The sequence below is a fragment of the Carlito syrichta genome, unplaced genomic scaffold (assembly GCF_000164805.1).
Source record: "Carlito syrichta isolate Samal-C Ts95f unplaced genomic scaffold, Tarsius_syrichta-2.0.1 Scaffold287717, whole genome shotgun sequence".
In the NCBI taxonomy this organism is placed as follows: Eukaryota; Metazoa; Chordata; class Mammalia; order Primates; family Tarsiidae; genus Carlito; species Carlito syrichta.
In genome coordinates, this window is record NW_007231813.1 from 9,664 (window position 1) to 24,553 (window position 14,890).

Genomic DNA, 14,890 nt, shown 5'->3' on the forward strand with positions numbered 1-14,890 from the left:
AATAGTAAGTGTCATTTACGATAAACTCACAGCCAGCATATTGCTAAATGGACAGAAACTGGAAGCATTTCCTCTGAAGATCGGAACAAGACAAGGATGCCACTCTCACCCCTCCTGTTCAACATTGTGTTGGAAGTCCCAGCTAGAGCAATTAGACAAGAGAAGGAAATTGGGGTATGCAAATAGGAAAAGAAGTTAAGTGATCCCTCCTTACTGATGATATGATCATATATCTTGAAATTCCAAGAGAATCTGTCAAAAACCTCCTTGCACTGATAAAGGACTTTGGCAAAGACTTGGGGTACAAAATAAATGTGCAAAAGACAGTCACATTCTTACACACCAACAACAAACAGGCAGAAACTCGGGAAAAAAAAAACACAATCCCTTTTACAATAGCCACACACACAAAAAGAAATACCTCAGCATCTCCCTAACCAAAGTGAAAGACCTTTACAATGAAAACTACAAAATACTGCTCAAAGATATCCAAGGAGACACAAACAAATAGAAAAATGTTCCATGCTCATGCATAGGAAGAATCAACATTGTTAAGATGTCCATCCTACCAAAGACAATCTACAGATTCAACACAATACCCATTAAATTACATTAACATTAACATTACATTAAACATCATTCTTCTCAGAGCTGGAAATAACAATACAGAAATTCATATGGAAACATAAACTACCATGAATAGCCAAAATAATCCTTAGCAAAAGAAACAAAGAGGGAGGCATCATACTTCCAGGCTTTAAACTTTACAATAACCAAAACAGCCTGGTATTGGTACAAGAACAGGCATATGGACCAACGGAACAGGATAGAGATTCCAGAAGCAAAACCTTAATTTCTCAGCCAATTCATCTTCAACAAAACCTCCACCAACAACCACTGGTGAAAGAAGAACCTATTTAGTAAATGGTGCTGAGAAAACTGGCTGAGCATATGCAGAAGATTTAAACAGGATCCCCCTACATGTCACCATACACAACAATCAATCCTAAAGACATCAAAGACCTAATCGTAAAACCTCAAACTATAAGAATCTTAGAAAACGCAGGAGACACCCTTACAGAAATCGGAGTAAGCAACCGATTCCTGATCAAAACCCCAGATGTCCATGCCATAAGAGATAAAATAGACAAGTGGGACCTCATTAAACTGAAAAGCTTCTGCAAAGCAAAAGATACTATCAAGAGAGTAGGGAGACAGCCCACAGAGTGGGAAAAAATGTTTGTCAACTGTATATCTGACAAAGGCCTAACATCCAAGATCTACAAGGAATGCAAATGTGCTGACAAGAAAAAAAACAAACAGCCCCATTGTGGGCAAAAGATGTGAATAGACACTTCTCAAAAGAAGATATACGGGCAGCCAACAGACACATGGAAAAGTGCTCAGCCTCACTAATCATTAGAGAAATACAAATCAAAACCACATTGAGATATCACCTAACTCCAGTAAGAATGGCCGTCATTAATAAATCAAACAACAACAGATGCTGGCGAGGATGCGGAGAAAAGGGAATGCTTCTACACTGCTGGTGGGAACGCAAACTAGGGCAACCTCTTTGGAAAACAGTGTGGCAATTTCTAAAAGAACTAGAAATTGACATTGCATATGACCCAGCAATCCCCCTACTGGGAATATACTTGGAGGAACACAAGTCACTCTACAAAAAAGATACCTACACACGCATGTTCATTGCAGCAATATCCACAATAGCAAAAACATGGAACCAATCATGCTGCCCATCAAAACTGGACTGGATAAAAAAATGTGGCACATATAGACGGTGAAATATTATGCAGTCATAAAGAAGGACAAACATATGGACTTCTCAGCAACTTGGGTGGATTTAGAGTCTACAATACTCTGTGATCTATCACAGAAACAAAGAACAGAGTACCACATGTTCCCACTCATAAGCAGAACCTGAACATTTACCATAATACTTTAAGAAAGGGATTAGCAGTAGTGGAATACTGCCAGTGTGAGGAGTGGGAGGGGACACAACATCAATAAGAGTGCCTGATCTCAAACCAGACGAAGTAGAGACCAAAGGGAGGCCCAAACTTTACCTGTATGATGTCCGCTTGTATACCTAATCCTGAATTGTACTCCACATCTTTAAAATAAAATATATAACAAAATAATAAGTGTGTGTGTGTGTGTGTGTGTGTGTGCGTGTGTGTGTGAGTGTGTGTGTGTGAGAGAGACAGAGAGAGAGACAGAACCTTGGCACATTTGTCAGATACCTGATTTATTACCAGTTTCACGAAAAAGGCTTTCTTGAAATGGACTATAGTGAGGGCGAGGAGGATATACCTCACACACGTGTGTGTATGGGGGGATCCCCCCCAAATGGAACTATTTATAAAAATAGTATATTTATTCTTACGTGTTTAAACTTCAGTAACCTTCAAAGCACTCTCCATTTGATGCAACACACCTATCGAGGTGCTTTGTCCACTGCTCAAAATAGTTTTTGAACTCGTCAATTTTGATGCCATTTCCTGCTTCTGCCATTTCTTTGTTTCATATCTTCCACATTAGCAAAACATTTCCCTTTAAGGACTTTTTTCATCTAGAGAAACAAAAAAAAGTCACTCGGGGTGAGATTGGGTGAATAGCGTGGGTAGAGTATGGGGGCCATGTCTTTTTTGGTCAAAAACTGCTGAACACTCATTGTGGTGTGGGCAGGTGCATTGTCATGGTGGAAGAACCTGTTTGCCACAACTTGGGACATTTCTTAAACAAATTGTGATGCAACCATCTCAAAATTTCCAGATAAAAACTTTGGTTGACGGTTTGATCTGAAAACAAATTTTGAGTGTACTACAAAGGGCCCACCTTCCATAAGATAATTCTGGAGGTTTTTTTTGGTCCCCCCGCATATGGATGTGATAAAATTGATCAGAGCAATGGTTCTCAACTTTTTTTGGTGAGCTTTGCCACAAAAATAAAAGGCGCTTGGCAGCTTGGCATATGTCTTAGATAGGAGAGAGTAATTTTTTCCCTTTCACGCATGTCAGGAAAAAACATATAATATACTATGGGTAAAGAGCAGATTGTATATAGTGAATCTTGAGTAGTTGGTCATCCTCATTTGTTTCCTCTCGCTCCTCATATTCAGTCATCAGAACCTAGTGTATTTTTGGCGGGGGGGGGGGTCAAGGTCTCACTCTGCTGCCCAGGCTGGAGCGCAGTGGCATAACAGCTCACGTCAACCTCGACCTCCTGGGCTCAGAAGATCCTTCTGCCTCAGCCTCCTGAGTAGCTGGGACAATAGGTGTGCACCACCATGCCTGGCTTATTTTCCTGATTTTTTAGAGAAAGGTCTCACTATGTTGCCTATAGCCTGTCTACTTTGTAATTATATTTCTACTTTAAAAATCTACCAAGTCTCTACTTCTAGTCTTGTCCCTTTACAGTTCTCAGTACTCATGTGATTGTAATATTCTGAAAATGCATGCTTAAAATACTTTAGAGGTTCCCCACCACTTTCAAGATGAAATCCAAACTCTTTAGCAGGACATAACTACAAAGTCCATGTCTACCTTTTGATTCTCATCTCCAGTGAGTCTCCAATGTCTACCTTGCATTTAAGTTGCACCAAATTACTAAAACTTCTCCCAAACTCTACATATTCTTATTACATCTAAGTTTCTGGTTTTAATGAAAATATTTTTAATGAGTTTGTTTCCTTTAAAGCCAGGAAAGTGTAATAAATTCTAGTTTTGGTGTAAATAACATATTTTAAACTTAAATACTGTTTTAATTTATCTATTTTTTAAATTTTTAATATTTCTTTCAACTACTTTAATGTTCTGGGAAAAAGTGGATCATCCAAGAATACATACAAACATGTATATGGGTCCTATATTCTTCCTTTTGCCTCAGGCTCCAATATGGCTCAAAATGGCAGTTATTTTGTTTTGTTTCGGGCCATTTAAATGACTTGTGAGAGTATGGCTGTACTGTTACTGACTCTGCCTTTACTTAAAATTTTGATATTTTGTTCATCATGGATTTTTTGCAATAATTTTATTTTTAAAATTTTGTGTTAAAGTATCATTCCTCTTGATTACTGAGTTTTTTGGCAACTCCTTGAATTTTGCATATGAAGTGAGTGCTTGCTCATTTTATCCTACCCCCAGCCTTGCTTGAGGTCCTTAGATATAAATAATCTATTTGAGACTAGAGGGCATCTCAAAGTAATGTAGCTGAAATATAGGGTTTTAGGCTGCGTATGGTGGCTCATGCTGTAATCCCAGCACTTTGGGAGGCAGAGACAAGAGGTTTGCCTGAACCCACAGATTCGAGACCAGCCTGGGCAACCTGGTGAGACCTTGTCTCTACAATAAATCAAAAAATTAGCTGGGTGTGGTGGCGTGCACCCGTAGTTCCAGCTATTTGGAAGACTGAGGTGGAAGGATCGCCTGAGCACAGCAGGTTGAAGCTGTGGCAGACATAAGTGTACCACTGCATTCCAGCCTGGGCAACAGAGTGAGACTCTGACTCAAAAAAAAAAAAACAAAAAAAGGAATATAGCATTTTTATTTCTGAAAGAAGTTTTCAACACAACTTTTCACTTTTTAGAGTACTGAAACAGTGAGAAATTTTATTTTGCTATTTATTTTTTAATAGGTAATTCATTCACATTATTCAAAATTCAAGACGCATAGACAAAAGATATATGGTAAAAAGTCTTGCTTGCAGCTTGGCATGGTAGCTCACGCCTGTCATCCCAGCACTTTGGGAGGCTGAGGGGGTTGTATTGCTTGAGCCTAGGAGTTCAAGAACACCCTGAGCAACATAGTGAGACCTCGTCTGTACAAAAAAATCAAAAAAGTAGCTGGGTGTGGGGTGTGGTGGCATGCACCTGTAGTCCTATCTACTTGGGAGACTGAGCTGGAAGGATCAACTGAGCCCAGGAGTTAGAGGCTGTGATGAGCCACTGAACTCCAGTCTGGGCAACAGGGAGACTCCAACTCAAAAAAATTTCTACTGAATTATTGACCTTTTATTATTGATTTGTAGGAGCCCTTTATATAATAAGAAAACTAGTCCTTTGTGGAAAAGTTTCAAATATTTGATCTCTGTTTATTGTTTTTCTTTTAACTTTGCTTATGGAAGTTTTTGTTCAGAATTTTTTTGGTAGACAAAATTAATCACCTTTTACTTTATGGCTTCTGAGTTTTGTGTCAAGTGGGCACATTTATGAAACCTGACTCAAGAATAAAATTCAAAGGGGATCTTGGTAATCACCATATCAGTAAGGAATGAACTATAAATTAGAGTTGTATTTTTTAATTTCAAAGATGTGGGGTACAATTCAGGGTTAGGTATATAAATGTTCATTATGCAAGTGCCCTTGTTGATGAGGTGTGTTCCCCCCTCCCCTGGCAGTTTTCCACTACTGCCAATCCCTTTCTTGCAGTATTATAATAATTGTTCAAGGTCTGCTAATGAGTGAGAATATGTGGCACTCAGTTCTTTGTTTCTGTGATAGACCACTCGATATTATAGACACTAAGTCCACCCAAGTTGCTGTGAAGTTCATAATTTTGTCCTGCTTTATGGCTGTATATATTAGAAATCTGTAAAATTCCATAACCTTTGCAATTTCCCCATATTCATTATTTGTGTTGTCCAATGTCTGTTTCCCCATAGGGATTCAAAGCAAAATCTTTAAAAATGCTGAGGGCCTCTGGGCTTGTCTTGAGTGGAGGAAAATTAGGGATAATAGTTAACCTGATGGGAAGAGAATCCCAAAGTGTTGGCAGTTTTGGGGGAGAGGGAGCATGCCTGGGACATTCCTGAGGGAAGGAAAAAGAAGAAAGTGCTTGAAAAAACGGGGATTAGCTCTTACAACCTTGTATCTTGCCACACAAGGATAAGGAAGGATAGCTATTCAGAAAAGAGCCAGGCAGTGTTGATAATGTTTACTTCGTAGTGACAAGGTACATCCACCAATATCATGACCATATTAGAGTTTTAATTTGAACGACACTGGTTTAGTACATCAGATCAGTCATGTTATGTAGCAAATGGTTTCAGTCTTAAGGAAATAACTTTAGGGCTGAAGTCTAGTTTAACAAATATTGCTGAGTCCCTGACTCCCCACTGTTTCCTTCTTTTTCCTTTTTCTTTCTACTACTTCCTCTTATCAAACAAAAAAATTTGTGCTAAAACTCAAATAATACTTTATCTTTTTTTTCCCCATTGGCTTGTTTCTAAATTTTCCTGTTAAAAATTTATAAAATATTGTATTTGTAAGTCATCTTTTAAGTATTTCTGACTCTAGAGATTGGCTAATAGTCCTCAAATTGAAGGGGGCATTAAATAATTGGGGGTTACCCAGACACTGGAGATGTAGCACTGGGGATAGCCATCTGTATAGCTTCCTCTCTGCAGCCCCTCCAACGTGATCAGTTCTAGTGTCTTCCTCTCTTGTCACTTTTGCTGCCCTTTGAACCCCAAGGCATCATCTCATCTCTATTCTCCCTTTTCAACTCTAGATTTCTCTCCCAGCTCCCCCATAATCCCAATATGTCACCTCCTCTCCATCCCCATTTCCTTTTTTTTTTCTTTGAGTCATGGTCTCACTCTGTTGCCCAGGCTGAGTCCAGTGGCGCAATCATAGTTCACTGCAGCCTCAATCTACTGGGCTCAAGCAATCCTCCCACCTCAGCCTCTCAAGTAGATGGGACTACAGGTGTGAGCTATCACACCTAATTTTTAAAATTTTTTGTAGAAATGTGATCTCACTATGTTGCTCAGGCTGGTCTCGAACTCCTAGGCTCAAGCAATCCTCCCACCTCAGCCTCTCGAGTAGCTGGGACTACAGATGTGAGCCATCACACCTAATTTTTTGTAGAAACAAGATCTCACTATGTTGCCCAGGCTGGTCTCGAACTCCTGAGCTCAAGCAATCCTCACACCTCAGCCTCCTGAGTAGTTGGGACTACACCTGACTACTTTTATTTTTTGTAGAGATGAAATTTCGCTATGTTACCCAGGCTGGTATCGAACTTCTGGGCTCAAGTGATCCTCCTGCCTTGGCCTCCCCTTCGGGATTACAGGTGTGAGCCCCCGCACTCAGCTTTTCCACTATCTTAATTCAGTCCTCCAGTCTCTTCGCTGAACTAGTGAAATACCCTTCTCCCTGCTTACTCCAACCTTCATATAGCTGCTAAAGTGCTATTTCTAAATGCATACATGAAAGTAAGGGGAGGATTTTTATTTAATTTAAGCAATTCTATATTGTTTATAAGTTGTAAACATGCACGGAGTGCTTCTATCATTTAAAAATGCAAATATCATTTATAACTCTGCTGTCTAAAATTCTCCAAGTTTCCATTGATTGCAGAATAAAATCCCAAATTCTTAATATTTGATTGGCTCTGCTTTTCCTTAATTAATCAGCTTGGTGAAGTAACTTCATTTTTTTCTTGTTCTCTTAGACAGTGACTCTGCCAGCATTATCAAAGATGCACTGGTCTGCATAATAATAAAATAATAGCAACCATTAAAACATCGACAACATGCTTTACTTGTTATCTCATTTTACAACCCTGTGAGGTAGGTATTAACATCTCAGTTTTGTAGATAAACTGAGGCCCAAAGAGGTTAAGCTACTTTTCTAAGGCCACACAGGTGTCATAGCGGCAGAGCAAGGATTTGAATGCAATTCTGCCTCTCTCTAAAACTTGTGCTTTTGCTGGGCACGGTTGCTCATGCCTGTAATTCTAGTACTTCGAGAGGCTGGAGTTCAAGTCCAGCCTAAGAACATAGTGACACCTTGTCTCTACAAAAAATTTTTTAAAAAATAGCTGGTGTGGTGATGTACATCTGTAGTCCCAGATCTCAGGACACTGAGACAGAAGGATCTCCTGAGCCCAGGAGGTCGAGGATGCAGTGAGCCATGATCATGCCACTGCACTCAAGGCTGGGCAACAGAGTAAGACTCCAACTCAAAAATAACAAATAAATAAAATAATTAAAAAAACTTGTACTCTCCACTCTCAATCATTTTGGCTCAGCCTTTTAGAGAAACATTATTTCCTCCCTTTAAGTACATTAGGAGGCAGTTTAGTAAGTTTTTTTTTTTTGTTTTGAGTTGGAGTCTCACTCTGTCGCCTAGACTAGAGTGTAGTGGCACACTCACAGCCACTGCAGCCTCCACCTGCTGGGCTCAGGAGATCCTTCCGCCTGGCCTTCCAAGTAGCTGGAACCACAGGTGCATACTACCACGGCCAGCTAATTTTTTGATTTATTGTAGAGATAAAGTCTCACCAAGTTGCCTAAGTTGGTCTTGAACCCCTGGGCTTAGGTAATCCTCTTGCCCTGGCCTCCCAAAGTGCTAGGATTACAAGCTTGAGCCACTTCACCCAGCCCAGTTTAGTAGTTTAGACCTTGAGGTCTAGAGTCAAACTGCCTTGGTTCAAATTCTCTTTCTATAACTTATTAGCTGTGTAACCTTAAATAAGTTCATTTCTCTGAGCCTCAGTTTTTCCATCTATAAAATGGATATGGTAATTGTTTCTCTCATAGTTGCTGTAATTATAAAAAGATGACCCACATAAAATACATAGCACAATGTGTGGTTCTGCATAACAGCGTATAAACCATCCACAAAGCACAGCTATTATTGTCATTATATTGCAGTTACCTCTCAAAAAATTCTGTTGGCCTTGGGATTTCCTGATCAGTACATCTGAATCCTGATTTGCCATAAATTAATTGTCCCTTCTATGTAATTCTGTGTACCAGAAACTGCCATAACTATATTGCATAGGTTTTGCCTTTTTGAGAATGATTTTTGTAAGACATAGCTGTAGACATACAGCCATTTTTAGTAGTTCATACATTAAATGACTAATTGCTCAAATGTTGCTCACTTGCTAAAGTGTTAAAGAATGTAATGGTTTCTCAAATTGCTTTAGCATTTCTTATGTAAGTACTAAAAAGAGTAATTCAATTCTTTTATCACAATATTCATCTTTTTTGGCCTTGTGTGTAGTGGTTAGTTCCACCTTGCTTGTCTTCATGGTAGGATCCATGGCCAGAGTAAACAGCCTCCTGATGTATGTTCTTCTCTGTTGGCTCACTTTGTGTGTCAAGTGTCAAAGGTTTGGGCATTGCCTTGAAGCAGCTGTTTTAGGGAAGCCAATCACAAACCCAGCCCTGGGCAAATCCAGATACTCTTGATTTATCTTGTGATTTGTGTAAGCATTTAAATTAACTATGTGAACAAGCCTTGGATATTTTCAGTGCCTCTGTAGTCATTCCCACGTAGAACGTCCTTTTCCCTACTAGTGCCATGACTTGCTTGCCATTCTTTTCAAGGAATAGCAGCATATGGCTTCAATTGTAATGGTACCATTTGTGGTTTGCTTACTTTTGGGCCTTTTTTTCCTCCATGCCTTTTGAGGTATCCCTTTTGGTCCATACTTGTTGCCCTTTGACTTGAGATCAATAAATCTTATAGCATAGAATAAAGATGTAGGATACCAGACCTTTCTCCATCAACCTCCTGAGTCCAGAAGGTGCCAACAAAAATAAGGCTGAATGAGAATATGAAGATTTTTAAGAGAAGTGCTATTGAATAGTCTTTGGAATAAAATGTCACAAGGCTAAGACTTTTTATTATGGTATTGCTTAGGAAAAATCGTTTTTTAAAAACCGTCAATTGCTTTCCATTATTTCATGTAAAGGCTATTTCACATGGGGTTTATTACACTTCAGAATTGAAACTCCTTGTGAAGATGTTTGTTATCATAAGGAAATAACAAGTTTTTGTTTGATTTCCTTGTATCTGTTATCCTCAATGTTAGTTCTTGGATTCATGGGTAGGAACCTCAGGGACAGAATGGTTCCAATTTTCACAGTATGCTTGGTAAAACCCTGGAGATTTGAAGACAGTGCTTTAGGCACCACTGAGGACATGCGTGGGAAAGGAAAAAACAGCAGGCAGACTTCTAGATATTCCCCTCCCACCAAAGCAGCTTGGCTTTTCTGTTTTATAGATTAGGCTTCTAAGTAAGATTTCATTCCAGGAAAAGGACCTGCTAGTTCAATACTTTCGTTTTACAATTGAGTCTTGCATTTTCTACCTTGAATATTTGAAATTAGGCCTTTGAATGTCATCAGGGCTGACAGTATCATCTTTCTACCAAGGTTCTAAAAATGCATTTCTTTCTCCCAGATTGGGAGGGGAAAAAAAAGAAAAGGCATTTCTATGACTGACAAAACAAACAGAAGTCAAAGTTGTTGCTATGGTACTTACTAACCTCCTTGAGGACAAGGACAAATGTATACCATGTTTCTTCCATTGTCTTTTGCCGAGTAGTGTTGAACACATACTTGGTGCTCAAACATATTGATTGTATGGATCTGACAGATCTGCTTTCTCATTATGCATGTTAGCTGAGCAAACAATAATACTGTGAAGCAAAGACATTTAAGCTTGTGTATACATGTAATGAGAACATTTTAACACTAAATGAAGATTAGGAATGATATAGTAATAAAATAATAAATATTATAAGAATGAAGAATAAGAAGAAAAAGAATAAAGAACCCTTTATGCGACTTGAGGTTTTACATGAAAACATCAAACATTGTAGGAAAAAAAAATCAACAGGGGCATATAGATACAAGGTATATGCCAGATACCTGCCCTAAACACCTGATTTCTCCTGGATTTCAAAATGCCATTATTCTTACCACGACCACTATTACCACTACCACTTCACCATGTGCATATTCTCCAAAAACCAGCCAGACTCTCTAAACAAGTTCTATTATATCACCACTTTGCTAAAATTCCTCAAATGGTTCCACATCTTGCTTAAGCCAAAAGTCCTTAACATGGCCCACAAGGCCCTACATGATAGGTGAACACACAACTCCAGCCCCAATACATCTATTTTTCTGGCCTTATTTCTTACCATTCTCCTGAACTCACTTTACTCCAACCATACTGACCTCTTGACTATTCCTGTCCATGGCATCATGGCATGCAGCTCCTACCTTGGGGCCTGAAATGTTCTTCTTCCAGATACCCTTAAGACTTGGTCACTTCGTTCTTTCAGGTCTCTGCTGAAATGCCACCTTCCTTAAAGAGACCTTCTAAACCATCTTATATAAAATAACAATGCCCCACAACCTTCCCCAACACCCTTTACTCCGTTTTTTCTCCAAGACACTTACCAAATTGACATATTTATGTTTACTGCCTGTCTCCCCTAGCTAGAACCTATGCTCTTCCAGGGCAGGAACTTTTTGTGAACTGCTCAAATCCGGTCACTAAGAACAGTGGCACAAAATAAGCACTTAAATGTTTGTTGAACTGTATTTTCATCACGATTAAAAAAAAAAACAACTTTCCTGTAGGGCTGGGTGCAGTAGCTTATGCCTGTAATCCTAGTACTTTGGGAGGCCGAGGTGGGAGGACTGCTTGAGGTCCGGAGTTTGAGATCAGCCTAGGCAACAATGCAAGACATACAAAAACTCAAAAAATTAGCTGGGTGTGGTGGCACACACCTATAGTCCTAGCTACTTGGGAGGCTAAGGTGGAAGGACTGCCTGAGTCTGAGAGGTTGAGGCTGTGGTGAGCCGTGATTGTGCCACCGCAATCTAGCCTAGGCAATAGGATAAGACTCCCCCTCCAACTAAAACAAAACAAAAAAACTTTCTTGTCGTGCCTATATGAGGAAAAGCTAAACAGGAACTTGAGGCTTCTAGAAATGTGTGTTTCCCCAACTTTCATGGATGTGCACTACAGGCTCCCAACAAGTAGGTCCACTTTATGTCTGTACTGCGGTCTACTAGGATTTGAAATAAGAGAGGAATCCAGTGAATACAACTTCTACTGTTCTCAGGGACTCAACTGTCAGCACAGAATTCCTTCCCTCCCATTTCATCTCAAGATTCTCTTTGTCACAAAAAGGTCAGGGACCCCTGGAATACTGTGCTGTACCTTGTACAAAGCAGGTACCCAGACTGACTACATTTCAGCCTTGGAAACAACCCATGCTAAATCTCTCTGGGTTGCAGATGATAGCCAGAATAGAAAGCCTTCTCAGAGTTGAATCTTGTAGAAGCTTTTATTTCAGTGATCAAGAGAATGCAGTAAATTGAATCTACACTGATTAATATTAGGCATGCACCTCTACCTGAAACTGCTGTTAGTTTTTGATTGGCTTCAATTTTTAAAACTTATTTAGGCACACCTTTGAATTTTTGTGCCCTGATAAACAGGGTAAATTAACTTCTTCCTTGTGGCAGTCTAGTGATGAGAATATTGTTCACTGGCTAGATTCCTTTATAACTAAAGGCCTTCTGATTCTTAGGATGCCTATACTACCTTGAGACCATACTTTGTAGAGATATTTAAATAAATCATAGTATAAGGGAGAGATAAAATCTAGAAAGCTGAAGTGTACCGATGAACATTCTACAGATCTTTCTTTCCAGCATTGATGGTCAAGCACTAGAGATGGCCAAATTATTCTTCCCCCACTGCTGCCCCTTCTGACAGACACAAAGATTTCCACAGAAATCTGAAATGAATCCACATAAATGAGATTATTTTACCTATGTGGTCCCACTATCAAATTACAGAAAGCAGTTCCACTATTAAAATTATAGGAAGCAGTTAATGGGACTTTGAGAAAAGCATAGTCCCACATACAGTAATATGAATCTAATAGAGTTTTCCATTCATCTGTCAATTATTTCCACAAGATTAGCATTAAAAAACAACCAAATACACATATGACCCTCAAGCCCCACAGGCACAAAAATTGGTCTTTGTTCATTCTCAGATGACAGGATGTCCCAAGAGTGACAAAAGATGGAAGACAATCCCCCATAGCTGTTTCTTCAATCATCCCATCAATAGCTCTTCATTTCTTGAACTACCTTCCTTTTCCAAAGGGGTAATGCTGAAGTTAGTCAGAAAGGCTTTCTGAGAAGACTGGCTTGGATTTCTGGGTCTGTTCCAGTCGATTCAAGATGAATTGGCTTGTATCAATGAAGCGCTCAACGCAGTTCACAAAACAGGCCTCAGCCCGACTGTCCAACTTTGGCCCAGGCTTGTCCATGCACTTCTCCTGCTCAGAACAAGATACAGAATCACAAAGGGAACTTGGGGTAAAAAAAAGAGGGGTGGGGGTGGAAGTCACTTCGTGTTGCTCAGAGGAAGAACTTCGTGTAAACATTGTATCTGATATGTTAATAATAGTTCACATTTGGCAGCTTACCAAGTGTGGAACAATTTTCTCCATCCTTATACTAAATACAACAAATCTATGGAATAGATACTATTACAAATCCTCATTTTACAAAGAGGGAAACTGTGGCACAGAAACCTTTAGCCCAAAGTCAGAAAACAGTAGAGCAGAGATAATACAGAGCAAGAAAAATGGCAAAATACAAGTGAAGTAACCTTTTGCTGAGTTTGGTTGTAACTCCACACTGCTGTTTGCACGGAATGTCTTTAAATTAACTGCAGAATAAAAGAGTGGAAGGATAAATCATTATAGCAAGACACCCTAAAACCTACCAAAAGAGCTCATGCTTTACAAATTATTAAAGGATGCCTCTTCCCAGCCCAAAAGTAACAGTTTTTATTTATTTATTTTTTTAAATGTTTTAAAGAAACAAAGCACTCTGGTCCAGGGCAGACTAGAGTTAACTAAGCATTTGGTAAATGTCATGGTCCAGCAATACCATAAATTTATGGAAAGGGGACTATGAAAACTGATGACTGTTTATAGTTCAAGTTAAGTGGCCTGAAAATTTTGTTCATTATTATCTGCTGTGTACACAAGCCTCAGACCCTCTAATTTCAAGGAGAATTATCTTTGGCCTCTGAATTCTGTGAATTGTGTATGTCAAGGGAGGGCAGCATGCTGTCCTTGGCAACCAGAACACTTTGATCTCAAGCTGCAAATGCCTTCCACTCTTTTGCCAAAGTCCCCGGGTAGGGCAGACTCAATTCTTCAACCTTCAGATCTGAAACGGCTTGGTGTTACACAACAAGCCAACAAAAAGGCAAATAAGTGTGTATGTTGGAAGAGATTATGCCACTTTAATAGTCAGTGGGTTAGATTCACTCATTTCTCACCGGGGAGGGTTAGAACAACTAGGTAACAAGGTCAAACCCGAGAAGTCTAGGAACAGCAAATTCACGGACTCTCTGGGAATCCAGCTCCCCAAAACAAGATTCCAGTACGGGGGGCTCTGGTAAGTCTTGGCGATCAGCACTGGGTAGATTCAACCTCAGTTGCCTGAAAGTGTTGAGTGGGACAGCGACAGTCTTCGATCCTCAGTCCTCTGCACCGACAAAGCCGAGGTCCGGAGTGACAGTCCCCTCAGAAATGGAGTCACCCATCTCCCTTCCGGCTCGGCCAGAGGAACCTGAGAAGACCAAGGGGTTCTGCCAGGTCCACCCCCACCCCGAAATTCCCGACGGCGTCGCGAGTCCCGCGGGGTAAAGACAGAGGGAAAGTCGGTACAATGTCCAGGTCCCAGCCCCAGAATCCTCACCCAACAAAGTTCAGTCATCTGATGCACCAGCTGCTGGAAGCGCTGCTTCTGCGTCTCCACCTCAATGAAATGCTGCAACTGCGGGTCCACCGCCCCCAAACCCGCCGTAGAGGAGGAGGAGGAGGAATCCATCCCGGCGCGACCACACGTGCCGAGATGAACTCTGCACCAACTCACCGACCTTCACGTGTCTCCGCGACGGAACCGGAACTACAACCCGCCGCCGCCTCGGGCCCGCCCCGTGAGCTCACTGCGTCGGCGCAAGGCTGGCGGCGCAAGGCTGGCGCCCCAAGCTGTCCCGCCGCCTCCCTCGCCCGCCCGA

At 40.4% G+C, this 14,890-nt stretch overlaps 1 protein-coding gene across 2 annotated transcripts; it reads right to left on the reverse strand.

Annotated features, from left to right (window-relative positions):
- Window positions 1-12,103: 12,103 nt before the first annotated feature.
- TIMM8A (translocase of inner mitochondrial membrane 8A) lies at window positions 12,104-14,776 on the reverse strand. 2 transcript variants are annotated; one of them, XM_008052950.1, is made up of 2 exons: window positions 14,569-14,776; window positions 12,104-13,130 (listed from the first exon to the last, which is right to left on the reverse strand). In XM_008052950.1, exons 1-2 carry the CDS (start codon window positions 14,698-14,700, stop codon window positions 12,969-12,971), a joined length of 294 nt encoding a protein of 97 aa, XP_008051141.1. In that variant the 5' UTR covers window positions 14,701-14,776; the 3' UTR covers window positions 12,104-12,968. The 2 variants fall into 2 exon arrangements, with proteins under 2 accessions (XP_008051141.1, XP_008051142.1); XM_008052951.1 differs by lacking the exon at window positions 12,104-13,130 and adding an exon at window positions 13,191-14,439 and having other exon boundaries at window positions 14,569-14,700.
- Window positions 14,777-14,890: the final 114 nt, after the last annotated feature.